Consider the following 12,461-nt stretch of genomic DNA (forward strand, 5'->3'; position numbering starts at 1 on the left):
CTCGCTGTCATCGTTTCCGCTCTGCAGACTTGTCACTCAGTGGTTTTTTTTTTTTTTTTTTTATGCGAACAGCTTTATTTCGCAACATTTGGGAAACGATAGTTCCCCTTGGTACAAGTGAGTCGTTTCTAGGGGAGCATGTTTAGGGAAAGGGCCTCGATACCGGCACTACCGGGAGATGGGAACCAAATGGTCCTTGGGTGTAAAGGGGGCAGCTCTAACCACTGCGCCACCTACAGGCTGAAGTGAAGGAGTTTTTCAGAATAGGGGTTCAAAGCCACCCTAGCTTCACTAAGATGCTCAGTCTTGTGCCACTGTAAACCCAGGAAAGAGTGACTAGCTAATGTAATAATAATAACAATAATAGTAATACAGGTAGAAAGAGTAGAAAAACTGAACAAACAAACTCGAAAGAGTCAGGATGGCCGAGCGGTCTAAGGCGCTGCGTTCAGGTCGCAGTCTCCCCTGGAGGCGTGGGTTCGAATCCCACTCCTGACAAATAATATTTAGTCTTACAAGTTCACCGTGTTTACAGTAAATGTTCATCTTAGTTCAGGTACAAATACTGACTTCAGTAACATGGACCGAAAGGAAATGGATCCAGACCCTGGAAGAACTTCAGTGTTATTAATATTGAAATTAAATATTGCTTGTGGGTAGAGTTACTTGATTATTATTATTATTATTATTATTATTGAGTAAGAATGAGTAATAAGTTATAGTAGCTCTTAGTTGTACTGATTAGAGAAAACGGAAAAAACTAAAAAACAAGTATTCCCAGAGCACGCGCGGGAGTGTGTCGTCACATCCGCAGAAAACAACTGAGCGCCGGAAGTGCTGCTTTCCCCGCATTTCCGGCCTGCTGAGCAGTGAAATGGTAGCTGGCAGGAGTGAGGAGGTTTTCTGTCCACGGCGCCCTTGAACTTCTGTGTCCCAGCCTGGAGACACCGATGGTGCCGTAGCCGAGCTGAGCTTTTACAGGTTCTATAAGTTCGGGAGGAGGGGAAGAAGAGCGAATACCGAGAGCGGACTGACAGCCGACATCCCGGCGGCGGCTGGTGCTGGTACGTCGTGTAAACACACACACACACACACACTCTCACACTCTGTGCATCTGTGCTCTCCGTCTTTCTCACTCACAGTACTGACATTTAATTTTTATTTTAACAGTGTGATACAGCACAGAGACCTCATTTCTTCCTTCGTTTTCTTTATTACCACTAACCTTACCTGACTGACCACTTTTCGTCCTGTGTGTGTGTGTGTGTGTGTGTGTGTGTGTGTGTGTGTGTGTGTATACGTACACCGACTGTTCTTTATCGAGTATTTCACTGGTAGCTTGTGTACAGTCACTTACAAGGTGAGAACATGAACACTTGATCCATTTGTACTGCAGTGTTCTGACCGTCTTAATTGAGAATAATAATCTTTGCCGAATGAACTGCAGCAGAAGTGGAATATGGTCACTTTCAATGTAGGAAATATACTTCTTTGCTTGTGATGACGAGTCTTCAGAAAGTGTCTTACCTCCAGATTGTTTTTCCAGCAGGTGGTGCAGTGGTTAGTGCTCCAGCCTTAGAATTTCAAGGTTGCTAGTTTGGATTTAGCTCCTGCTGAAGTGCCCTTGCTCAAGGTACTTATTGTGAAGTGAAACAGCAGCAACAGCCACCCGCTGTATGAATGGGTAATCAGCTTTACTCAACACTGGATGTCCCCTGGACCAAGGTGTCAGATTTAACACAGAGCTTCCAAACCCTTTGAAAGTTATCAATGTTGCCTGGATTATAAATTATACATACACACATTTTTTTTCCCATCCCTATTTTTGTTGTGGTCTCTTGCATTTATTAATTTAGATGACCCTTTTCTTACAGCATTAAGCTACTTATAATTATTTACCCATTTATACACACACACACACACACACTGGCTGAAATTGCTTGTCCTGAGCAGGGTTGTGGCAAGCTGGAGACTAACCCAGCAAGACAGGGCTCAAGGCTGGAGGGGACACCAGTCCGTCACAAGGCACCCCAAACAGGATGTGCACCACCGTGCCCCCCATGTATATAGCTGGATAATTTTAGGGTAAATACCTTGCTCAAGGGTACTACAGCCAGAGGTGGGATCAAACCTATGACCTTTGGATCCAAAGGCAGTGGCTGTAACCAGTACACTACTAGCTGTTCCTCTTAAACACACAATTAAGTTGTTTGCAGATGCTCTGAAGACACCGGAAAACAAAAATGTACAGCTGATTGTACACTTCCCAAAGGCACTCTAAATTCTACGTGATGTTCCATGTGTTGAATGTTGCCACTGTGGGTAAATTTAAAAATCCTGCTTGTGTCAAAACAACGAGGGAACAGCTTCCCTAGTTGTCCTTCTGTTGTTCCACATGAGTTGTGTTGGTCTGTGGTTCACCTCCGCATCTTTGTGATCCTTCGTTTCAGAGCATGGCGATGGAGGGCTCCAAGTCCTCCAGCTCCACCATGCAGGTGAGCTTTGTGTGTCAGCGCTGCAGCCAGCCTCTCAAACTGGACACGTCATTCAACGTGCTGGATCGAGTGACCATCCAGGAACTCATAGGTAGGAGAGCAGGGAGCGGTGTCTTGAAGTTTTCTGGACTGTCCCACGTAAACCGACCGTGTGGTTTTTCTGCTGAAGCGTGTTAACAGTTGAAGCCTCATGAGTTACACCCGACATGTGTACTCACGCCTTTCACTGATACTGTGTATTTTTGCACTCAGGACACTGCTTTATATTTACTGCAATGAATAGTTCCCGTAGAGTAGATCTTAGAAGAGCTGTGAAGCTGAGCAGAGCTGCGTGGTTTCGATGTTTCTGCATGTTCTGTAAAAGCTGTATTAAAACCCCTTGTTATTGTTACTAAACTACTGTATAGCATTTCTTTCATGTAGTAATATAGAAACTGGTGTGTGTGTTCATTTTGCCATCAGCTCCATTGGTGACAGTGGCACAGGGAAACCAGGTGGAGAGCAATGAGGAGAGCACAACGGAGGTGGGTCACACGCAGGGACACCATTCTGTTATAGTTCACCATAGTACACTGGTGTATGTGTGTATCAGAGGTGAGCGACCTGTCTGCGGCACCTTTTCTTGGCTTGCTGAATGTCCAGATGACATCCTTTTCTCTGCTCGTAAAGTCATTTGTATGTCAGTTGTGACACCTTTCAGTGGGTTAAAACCTCAGATTGAGGATGGATTGGGCTGTTATCTGACCCAGAGAAAAGATTTAATTCTCCTGCCCTTTTCTTAAGGAAACTTTTGTGGAAAACAAACAAGACGGAGTGGCAAGAAAGTACATCCCTCCAGCACGGTAAGAGGTGTTCCTCACCACTTGGCCTGCAGTGTGTGTACCGTGCTTGAATGGGGATTACAGTTGACCCCCAATCAGGAGAAACAAAATATGTGCTGCAGCTGAGGGAAAATATCACGTTTGCTGTGAGGTTCTAAGCCGTACAGTCTTGGCACCAGTCTGTTCAAAAGTTTAGTATAAAACTCCAAAGGCAAAAGAGTAAAATAATTATTTGATCAATGAGTCTAAGGTTTTAATGCATCCAAAGGAGGCGCTGTGACTCCCACAGTAAGACAAGTTTTGACCTCCAGCAGCACTTCAAACACCACAGTTTACAGTATGAAACTCTGACCACTTCAGTCTTATTCGAGTCTGTTCTTAAGGTCCTTGGTGATGTCGAGATTCTTTAGTCACCATAAAATACAGATTATACTCCTTGTTTTAGTTGATCTGTGATTTGCCGTATGTTTGCTTTGTCTTATGTTTAAATGTTTGTCACTCTTTGCTACGCCATGCCTCTTTGCACTCAACTACGCTGGAGCAATGATTTATAATCCATTGGCACTATGCTGCTTAAATGAAGGTTCAAATAGATTTTGAAAACGTTCTCTTCACTGCACATCTACCTGTTGCGCATGGACACTGTGCAGTTCATCTTGAACCTGTGCGTCCTGCAGGATGATGTCCACAGAAAGCGCCAATAGCTTCACTCTGATCGGAGAGGCGTCTGATGGAGGCACCATGGAGAACCTGAGTCGCAGGCTGAAGGTGAGACTAGTACCCTGTGTGCTTCTCTTTGGACCCTCTGTGTAGGTGGCCAGCTGAGTTCGCGTCTGCATTCGACCCTGTTGCAGGTGACGAGCGACCTCTTTGACATCATGTCAGGGCAGACGGACGTGGACCACCCTCTGTGCGAAGAGTGCACGGACACTCTGCTGGACCACCTTGACACTCAGCTCAACATCACTGAGAATGAGTGCCAAAATTATAAGTGAGTGGAGTGGACATGAGGCACCCCTCTCGAACACCTTTTGGACGCATCAATGAGACTATGATGTTCAGGTGAACTGGAGATGTTAACTGCACGTTGTGTGTAGCGTTGAGCCTTTTCACTGTGGTACAGACAGCAGGCGACTGAGCCTGTGTTTCCCTTGGAAGGCTGTGCCATTTTCATTGAAGGTTTCACAAAAAGTTCCTGAACATCTGTATTGATATAAGGATGCTTATATAGGGGCAGCTGATAGTGTAATGCTTAGAGCTGCTGCCTTTGGACCCAAAGATGAAAAGTTCGAATCTCACCTCCAGCTGTAGGACCCTTGAGCGAGGTACTTATCCTCAATTGCTCCAGTAAAATTACCCAGCTATATAAATGGGTAAATAACTGTAAATAGCTTAACATTGTAAGTCACTTTGGAGAAAAGCATCAGATAAGTGAGTAAATGTAACTTTGTAATAGCGCAGATCTGTGACAGAGGAGTGTGTTTCATCAGCAGGAACAGTGGTGTAACTCTTTTCGATTATCTGGCCGAAACGGTAACGGCGGTGGGCTGCATAACAAGATATGTGGATAATCTGAATCTGCTGTTGGAAATACATTATTAGATGTTAAGAAAAAAAAAAGCTATAAAAATCTTCATTAATTCATTCATTCTCGACAGTAGGCATTGTTTAAAACAGGATTATTACACTGTCACAGTGCAGTCCAACTAGCGAAGGTTAAGAACAGAACGAAAAGTCACGAAACGACTCTCCTTGTGCAGTACGATGGTAGCGAGGGATGAACATCACTGCTCCATCACTGCATGTACCTCTAAACTGGGTGGCTTTTCAGTGAAATGCATTTTGTAAAGTAAAAAGACAGAATAATGCTAATGTGAGTAATAAACAATCAAATATTGGACAGTTGGGATTCTACTGTGTTTGGAACTTGAAGATCTGTTTGCCATCCTACGCCAGAGTGTTCATGTGGATGTGTGCTACCAGTGTGTGAACTGAGATGAGCTGCAGTAAACCTGCACTGTGGTAAACCTGCACCCTCAGTTCAGTCTACAGCAGACCTCCTTTGTGCTTCCGAGTCCCACAGGAGCTGCCTGGAGCTGCTCTCCCAGCTGCGTGAGGAGGAGGAGGACACCCTGCTGGCAGAGCTGCAGCAACTGAAGGAGGAGGAGGAGTCACTGATCCAGCAGCTGGAGGCCATCGAGGAGCAGAGGGAGGCCGTGGCCGTCGACCTCGCTCAGTGCCGCAAGCACACGCAGCAGCTTGACAGGGAGGAGCTCCAGTGAGTGCCGAGGCGTCCGTTCACTTTCCGGGGTTGTTGCACAAGCAGCGCCGGGAAGGTGACCTCTGGCGCGACGAGGCACCAGTGCTACCTGCGTGGCCCCCTTTCCTGCAAACACCTTCCCATGAGCCTGTGCTCTGCTCCACAGGTACCAGAAGGAGTACAGCGAGTTCAAACGGCAGCAGCTGGAGCTCGACGACGAGCTGAAGAGCGCCGACAACCAGATGCGCTACGCCCAGATCCAGCTGGACCGGCTCAAAAAAACCAATGTTTTCAATGCCACCTTCCACATCTGGTAACCATGACTACCGCAAAACATTCCTCCTCCTTCCTTTAAATGCTGAGGTTTGGAAGTGCAGTGTGAGAAACGGAGACAGTGATCCTGGTGACAGTGGGCCACAGGTGGAGTAGTGCGTGGTGATCTGCTATCAGACCTTTGAGCGAGGTAAGGGGAAAAGAAAGGAGTCTGTGGGGATGGTGATGGACTATAAGGCACCATAGGAGACCTTTCCTGAGGAAAAACACCCTCCTTGCAAGCGTCGTGTGTGTGTGTGTGTGTGTGTGTGTGTGTGTGTGTGTGTGTGTGTTGTACTCTGGACAAGTGCTTCTGGGGCTGGGTGGAGCCCTAATTGCTTCCTGGGAAGCCGTTGCTGGGAACACCCACACGACAAGCCAGTCACTTTTGCTTCCCGTCATCCTCCCTTGTCAGGCACAGCGGCCAGTTTGGGACGATCAACAACTTCCGCCTGGGCCGCCTGCCCAGTGTGCCGGTCGAGTGGCACGAGATCAACGCGGCATGGGGTCAGACGGTGCTGCTGCTGCACGCGCTCGCCAACAAGATGGGGCTGCGCTTCCAGAGGTCAGACGCGCGCACGCACACACATGCACACCTCCATCAGCAGCACTTATGCAGGGTAGCAGGTGATGAGCTGCACCAAAAGGTTGTGGGTTCCAGCTCTTGAGGCTTCTTGTCCATGATACCTGTGTGGTATTACTTTAGCAGTCAACTAGCTTCCTGTGATTAAAAGAGGATTGTTCCTTATTAAAATAATAGTAAAAGGGCCATGTTCACATTTTTGTCAAGTGCCTGTGTTCCCTTTCTTTGCTGTGTTCTCTCACGATTGTGGACACGTCAGCTGCAGGATGCTGCTCAGATTGTAGTGGAGTATCGGGAGGAATCCAGGAAGCTTTTATGTGGACAATTTGTGATCCACTGAGCTGAAGCAGGGAAATCTGTCTCTTTAAATCAGTCAGGTGTGATGCTCACCCTTCTCTGCGCTCTTCTTGGGCCCAGTAATGGTGATTGTGGCGATGCTCTTCTACCCCCTGCAGGTACCGCCTCGTTCCATATGGAAACCACTCGTACCTGGAGTCTCTGACGGACAAGTCCAAGGTGCCACATGCCTCTTCTGTAGTCACTCGCCTCCTGAACTGTGTCTGCCATCTTAATGAATGCAGCTCTTTCTCGCTGTCAAGGAGATGCCGCTCTACTGCTCCGGAGGCCTACGCTTCTTCTGGGACAACAAGTTCGACCACGCTATGGTGGCCTTCCTCGACTGCGTGCAGCAGTTCAAGGAGGAGGTGGAGAAGGGTGACACGGGCTTCTGCCTGCCATACAGGTGGGGCCCTGGGAGGAGGGGGAGCTGCAACTGTAGTTTTTTTTTTTTTTTTTTTTTTTTTTTTTTTTTTTTTTTTTACCCCCCCCCTCCAACTTTTGCAATTTCCGAGGTAAGTCATATATTGGTTGTAAGAAATTGACGTCAAGTGGAAAAATGGTGGAGAGAGGCTCGCACATGAATACATTCCAACCGCGAGCAGAACACAAACGATGATGATGATGTTGACCACATGCAAAAGGAAGGCACCTCCTGCTCCTCTCAGCAATGCTCTGAAAGCAGAGACAGGTGTAGCTCTACGTTTAGCACGTCAGCGACCAGGTCCAGCACCATCAACCCAACTGAAAGTCACTCTACAGTTTCAAACTGCTTCCATACTTTACCCATGTTTCTTATGCTTATTGTCTTAGTTCTCTTAATGACTTTCTTCATCTTCACCGTTTCCCCCCCCTCAACTGTTGGCCAGGATGGATGTGGAGAAGGGCAAGATCGAGGACACGGGGGGCAGTGGTGGCTCGTACTCAATCAAGACACAGTTCAACTCGGAGGAGCAGTGGACCAAAGCGCTCAAGTTCATGCTGACCAACCTCAAGTGGGGTCTCGCCTGGGTCTCCTCCCAGTTCTATAATAAGTGAGCTCAGCAACGGTCCAGTGGGCTCTGGGACGGTCAACACAACCATGCTTCGCTAGATCGGCACTGGCCCTTTGTCTGCAATCGTTTGTGGATCTTAGACCCTCACTTAGCCCTTTGTACTTAGGATGATGGTGTGATACCATGTTCTGTGAGCTCTCATTTGTATATAATAGTTTTCGATCATTATCAGTCTTTTACTAACACTTTTGCAAGCAGCAACCTAATGTAAAAATAATTTGAGTTCAGGATCTCATGCTGGTTGTTCTTGAGAATTGCTCTAACTAAGGTAGAATTTACTGTCCTTAGTTCCACATTAAACTTTATCAGCTCTTGTGGGTGAGGGCAGTGTAACTTATGGTCATATACATGCAGTATGAACATTACCTTTCCTCCTACAGTAATGTACCACACTTCTGCATGGTGATGTGCATCTGCGTATGCGTGGAGGTAACGGGTGAGCGGGCCACACGTTCCCAGCTCAAGTTAAGATGCCCTTGTGCTGCTGTTGTACCTTGGACAGGGTACCTAGCACCAACATCCCCAGGGAGGTAGCTGTATACATGGATTAAATACAGTAAACTTGAGTAGAAACATCAGCTCAGTAACAGTATTGAGGGTATTTCTTGTTCGCTCCTCAGGACTCTGCAGCAAAGGGTTACCACGGTACCCCATTGGACCTACACTTGTTTTAGTCTCATTTGTACCATAGAACATGTTGCAGTTGTCACTGCTATACATAAGAGTACCTTTTTAGTTTTCAACTGATACAGTTTCATCTGGAAACAACTGCTGGTGTAGTGGTTGGACCCACAGAACCGCTTCTGGGGGCTGGGCCTCCCCCCCCGGTCCTGCCTTTCTGGGGCCTGAATGGCTGCAACTTCTACACCCAGAGTTTTCCTGGCTCTTCACTATGGTGACTGTGAGTGCAGCGTAAAGTGGGGTCTAACAGTACTGCATTAACAGGTACAGTCATAGGACATTTTGACCAAATCCAGAACAGCAGGGAGGGTGAGCTGAGTGTTGGATGGGCTCTTTGTGACAGTGAAGTGCAGAGATGGGGGGGAAGACACCTTTAGGGTCCTGTGTGCGGTCATGACTTCCTCGATGCCCTCGGCACCTGTGCGGCGGGTTGCGGGGGCCCTACTATTTTACACACTGGTCCTGGTTCCCAGCAGTGGGAAAGTCCGGAAACACCATATGCTGAGCGACAGCGTATCGGCACCCTGGCTGTGGGAACGCAGCCTCTATCTACCCCTCCAGCTGCTGCTGCGCAAAGGTATCTCAGCGCAGCTTCACGGTGTCCTCAGTGAACAGAGGACCTAAGACGGGGATTAAAAAACAGTGCAAAACACAATTGCTGGGTGGGGTGGTCCTGGATAGAGGTGGTCCACAAAATGGGGCAGGAACAGAACAACAAGGCCCCAGTGTGGCCAGTCAGGCCCCAATGGATTCCACTGGATGATGGACTCGGAGGGAGCGAGAGAAGGAAGGAAAGTTTCGGTCGACAGGTCTAGAGCGGCAGTTCCTTGCGGTCCAGTTTCTGTGGTTCTCGCACATCGCTTGGCGTTACGTTACTTGGGGGTGTGTTTTGATACAGGAGAGAGAGACATAGAAGGTGCGACTCTTCTCTCCTCCGATGGAACAAACTGGGCCTTTGAGAGATCGAAACATCTGGAAGAACAGATTGAGAAAAGTTGGTGCCACAGCGACACCCTGTGGCCATGTCCCTTTGACAGGCGGGTCGCTTTAAGTGTGTCAAAGTGGAAAAGGAAGGGACACACACACACACACACACACACACACCTTGCTTCTCCAAGTCTGCTGGCACAGTGCAGAGACAGATGCTTCAGCTGAACTGGTGGCACTGAGTTGCCTGTAGTGTGCGACTGTCATGCCGTCCAGGGTGCACCCACTAGCCTTTTGCCCAAATGCTTCCGGAATAGGTTCTGCAGTCCCTGGACCCTGACCGGGCTAAGCAGTTAATGAAAAGGGGGGACAAATGGAAAGGGAATGGGAGACCTGGCCCTGGATTCCGTACTTTTTACACTGAGCTGCAGACACCCGCAGGTCTGTATTAGTAAATCACATCCACTGCTGTTACTGCTCTTAAATTGTCCCCAGTGCTTTGTACACTTTCAAGGCTCAACTTTTGATTTTCTTCAGTGTACACCTGTGTATACTGACTTATCAAATATAGCTACAGAAATATCAGTAAATTCTCCCCCTCCAGTGCTGCTTGAGTGGCCTGGTCAAGAAGTGTGGATGATTTGGAACAAATCCAGTGTATTGTGTCATACTGTCATGTTTTTGGACTGTAAATAAGCAATGTAAATAAAAATGAAATTCAAACAAAACAACCATGACTGGCATTGACGGTCGAGAGTGCGCGTGTATGTGTCTGCGCTTTAGAATAAGTATCTTGTGTTTGCTCAGCACACGTTATCACCACGCGGGTTGGCCTACTGACTCAGCTCGGGGAGGTTATGTGGATCCGCCTACCGGGGACCTCCGCTGGTGTGTCCATCTACGGCTACATCTCAAAGCGTCATCTTGCGGCTCTGCACTCAGGGAGGAGACAGATTCCGCTGATGACGTGACGCTCCTGGAAAGGGCTCAAGTGTTGGAGTTACAGCACTTCAAACATTCCCCACCAAACGCTCCTCTCAATACATCGAACCCAGTCCTGCAGATCCGCCCTTACCTCAGAACAAGCCCTATGCAGCTCCTGGTCCAGACCACGGTGAAACCCCACCTGCATTACTGCCACTCTCATCTGTGGTGGATGCTGGATCCTATCATACCTCTCCAGACGATAGAGAATACTGCAGTACGAGTTGCGTTTCATCTACCAAATGTCCCACGTACCCCCTCCCCCGAGTTCCTATAGCCATGCACATCTAGTTCAGCACGCTGGCCTATAAAACCATCAACAGAGCTGCTCCCCGGTACCTACAAGTACTTTACCTTGTCAGGTAAATCACTCCATTCCTTTCAACCAGCAAGAACACTTCCCTCCTCCACCTCTGGCTGCTGCAAAAGGTCCAGCATTACATACTGCTTTTGGTTCCAGCACTGGAAGGATGCCCCTCTCCCCTCAGAACCGCTGAATGCCCAGCATTCAAGAAGTTCCATAACACCTGCTTCAGACCCATTTCTCTCCCTACAGCCAGTGGTAACTGCAAACCTACATTTTCACTGAAGGAAACGATGGAGAAATTATGCACTCAGACAGACAGACACACACACAGCTTGTGTGCGTACAGCTAAAGCTCTTTGCAATAGAAAGCACTTTAGCTGGAGAAGTTCAGCACTTGGCAGGAAAGCATCTAGTGAACAAATAAATGAACGTCGGCAGTGCAGTGCAGTGCCTTCAACACCGGCATTGGTAACTTTTTAATAAAATAAAAAAACTCCACACGACATCACGTAGGAACACAGATGCATTTAAACAAACCCTGCAGTGATTTCCTAGTAAACGGCGTTTCAGTTTCAGTTGATCTTTGCAGGACCGGCACCAAAATGAGTGAAATCTTAAAACAAACAGCTATGATTTTGTCTGCAACAGAAACCAAGTCACTGTTTTTAACTTTTGCAAACACTTCAACTGCCTTTTGAACAAGTTCACAATTTAAGAGGATTTTTGTTCACTACATTACTTTGGTTTCTGTTTTTCTGTTTATAGAAATGTCAGAAATGCAACACTTTGGGAGAAGCATTTGAATTGACAAGGTGAGACTACAAACAGTGAATTCTGCTTACTGATCAGGAATCATTTGCCAAGCTTTAGAAAGTGAAGAAAATGTTTATGTATGGAATCTGTTGAAGTCAGGTTTCACCACAGTTCATACAATGAACAAACATTTTAAAACGCCGCAGTGCAGCTGATGTTGTTCCCAACGTGAAGACGATGCGCAAAAACATGGTATTTTTCAGTTGAGTGTTTTTGTTGAGAGTGTAGAGCACAGTATGCAGCCCAGCCGTGGGGGAACCATCACCATGACCTCAGTCAGAGCGGAGGCCGCACCTTCAGCTATCTGCCATTAATTATTGCCTGAGAGGGATTCTCTCCAGGAAAGATAGATCCCAGGAGACCTGGACAGCTACCAAATCCGTAAATTCATACAAAATAATTTTGAGATGACAGTGTAGTGCAGTGGAAAGCCCAAAATACTGAGTGGGAAGAGAGCACATCATCTAAAGCAGGCGTTGAGGGAGAAGGGTTTTTCCAGGGAAAGAGTACGAACCTTCGGATGAAAGCGCCCCAAAGAGCCGAGTTACTGAGCGTAGATGCACGTCCCCTTTCTGAACCGTCACATAAGAAACACTATGTTCCTTAACACAAACACATGAGGTCCTTGTGACACTCAGCACTGAAACCACAACAGTGGCGTTCCATTGAAGACAACGTTCACAATGATGCACAAATACTGTCAGATTTGTGATCAAATTGGTTGATTCCATTCAACCAACAAGGAATAAACTAGGGTGACGGAACGGCGGAATATTCTTCCGACCAGGGTGATACCCTACAGACAAACTCTCCCATAGGGGGGGGAAATGTTTGATTGTAATCACATTTCACCCGCACTTCACCGCACCGAGATCCAAAAGATCTGG

At 47.3% G+C, this 12,461-nt stretch overlaps 1 protein-coding gene and 1 non-coding gene across 3 annotated transcripts; both read left to right on the forward strand.

Annotated features, from left to right (window-relative positions):
- The first annotated feature begins 415 nt into the window (after positions 1 to 415).
- Positions 416 to 498, forward strand: trnal-cag (transfer RNA leucine (anticodon CAG)). Its single transcript has one exon. It is a non-coding gene; the product is annotated as a tRNA-Leu (tRNA).
- A 338-nt stretch (positions 499 to 836) lies between these two features.
- becn1 (beclin 1, autophagy related) lies at positions 837 to 8,974 on the forward strand. 2 transcript variants are annotated; one of them, XM_018728321.2, is made up of 12 exons: positions 837 to 1,064; positions 2,451 to 2,586; positions 2,958 to 3,019; positions 3,279 to 3,337; positions 3,994 to 4,084; positions 4,171 to 4,307; positions 5,400 to 5,594; positions 5,743 to 5,889; positions 6,304 to 6,453; positions 6,927 to 6,987; positions 7,053 to 7,213; positions 7,677 to 8,974. In XM_018728321.2, exons 2-12 carry the CDS (start codon positions 2,454 to 2,456, stop codon positions 7,843 to 7,845), a joined length of 1,365 nt encoding a protein of 454 aa, XP_018583837.1. In that variant the 5' UTR covers positions 837 to 1,064; positions 2,451 to 2,453; the 3' UTR covers positions 7,846 to 8,974. The 2 variants fall into 2 exon arrangements, with proteins under 2 accessions (XP_018583837.1, XP_018583845.1); XM_018728329.2 differs by having other exon boundaries at positions 7,071 to 7,213.
- Positions 8,975 to 12,461: the final 3,487 nt, after the last annotated feature.

The sequence above is a fragment of the Scleropages formosus genome, chromosome 20 (genome assembly GCF_900964775.1).
Source record: "Scleropages formosus chromosome 20, fSclFor1.1, whole genome shotgun sequence".
NCBI classification, from domain to species: Eukaryota; Metazoa; Chordata; class Actinopteri; order Osteoglossiformes; family Osteoglossidae; genus Scleropages; species Scleropages formosus.

What these genes read in the sequence shown, in the direction of transcription:
- becn1 (XM_018728321.2), top strand. Translation starts at nt 2,454, where the DNA reads ATGGCGATGGAGGGCTCCAAGTCCTCCAGCTCCACCATGCAGGTGAGC. An exon ending in ATGGGGCTGCGCTTCCAGAG is followed by an intron (nt 6,454 to 6,926) that starts GTCAGACGCGCG and finishes TACCCCCTGCAG; the next exon opens with GTACCGCCTCGTTCCATATG. An exon ending in CTCTGACGGACAAGTCCAAG is followed by an intron (nt 6,988 to 7,052) that starts GTGCCACATGCC and finishes TAATGAATGCAG; the next exon opens with CTCTTTCTCGCTGTCAAGGA.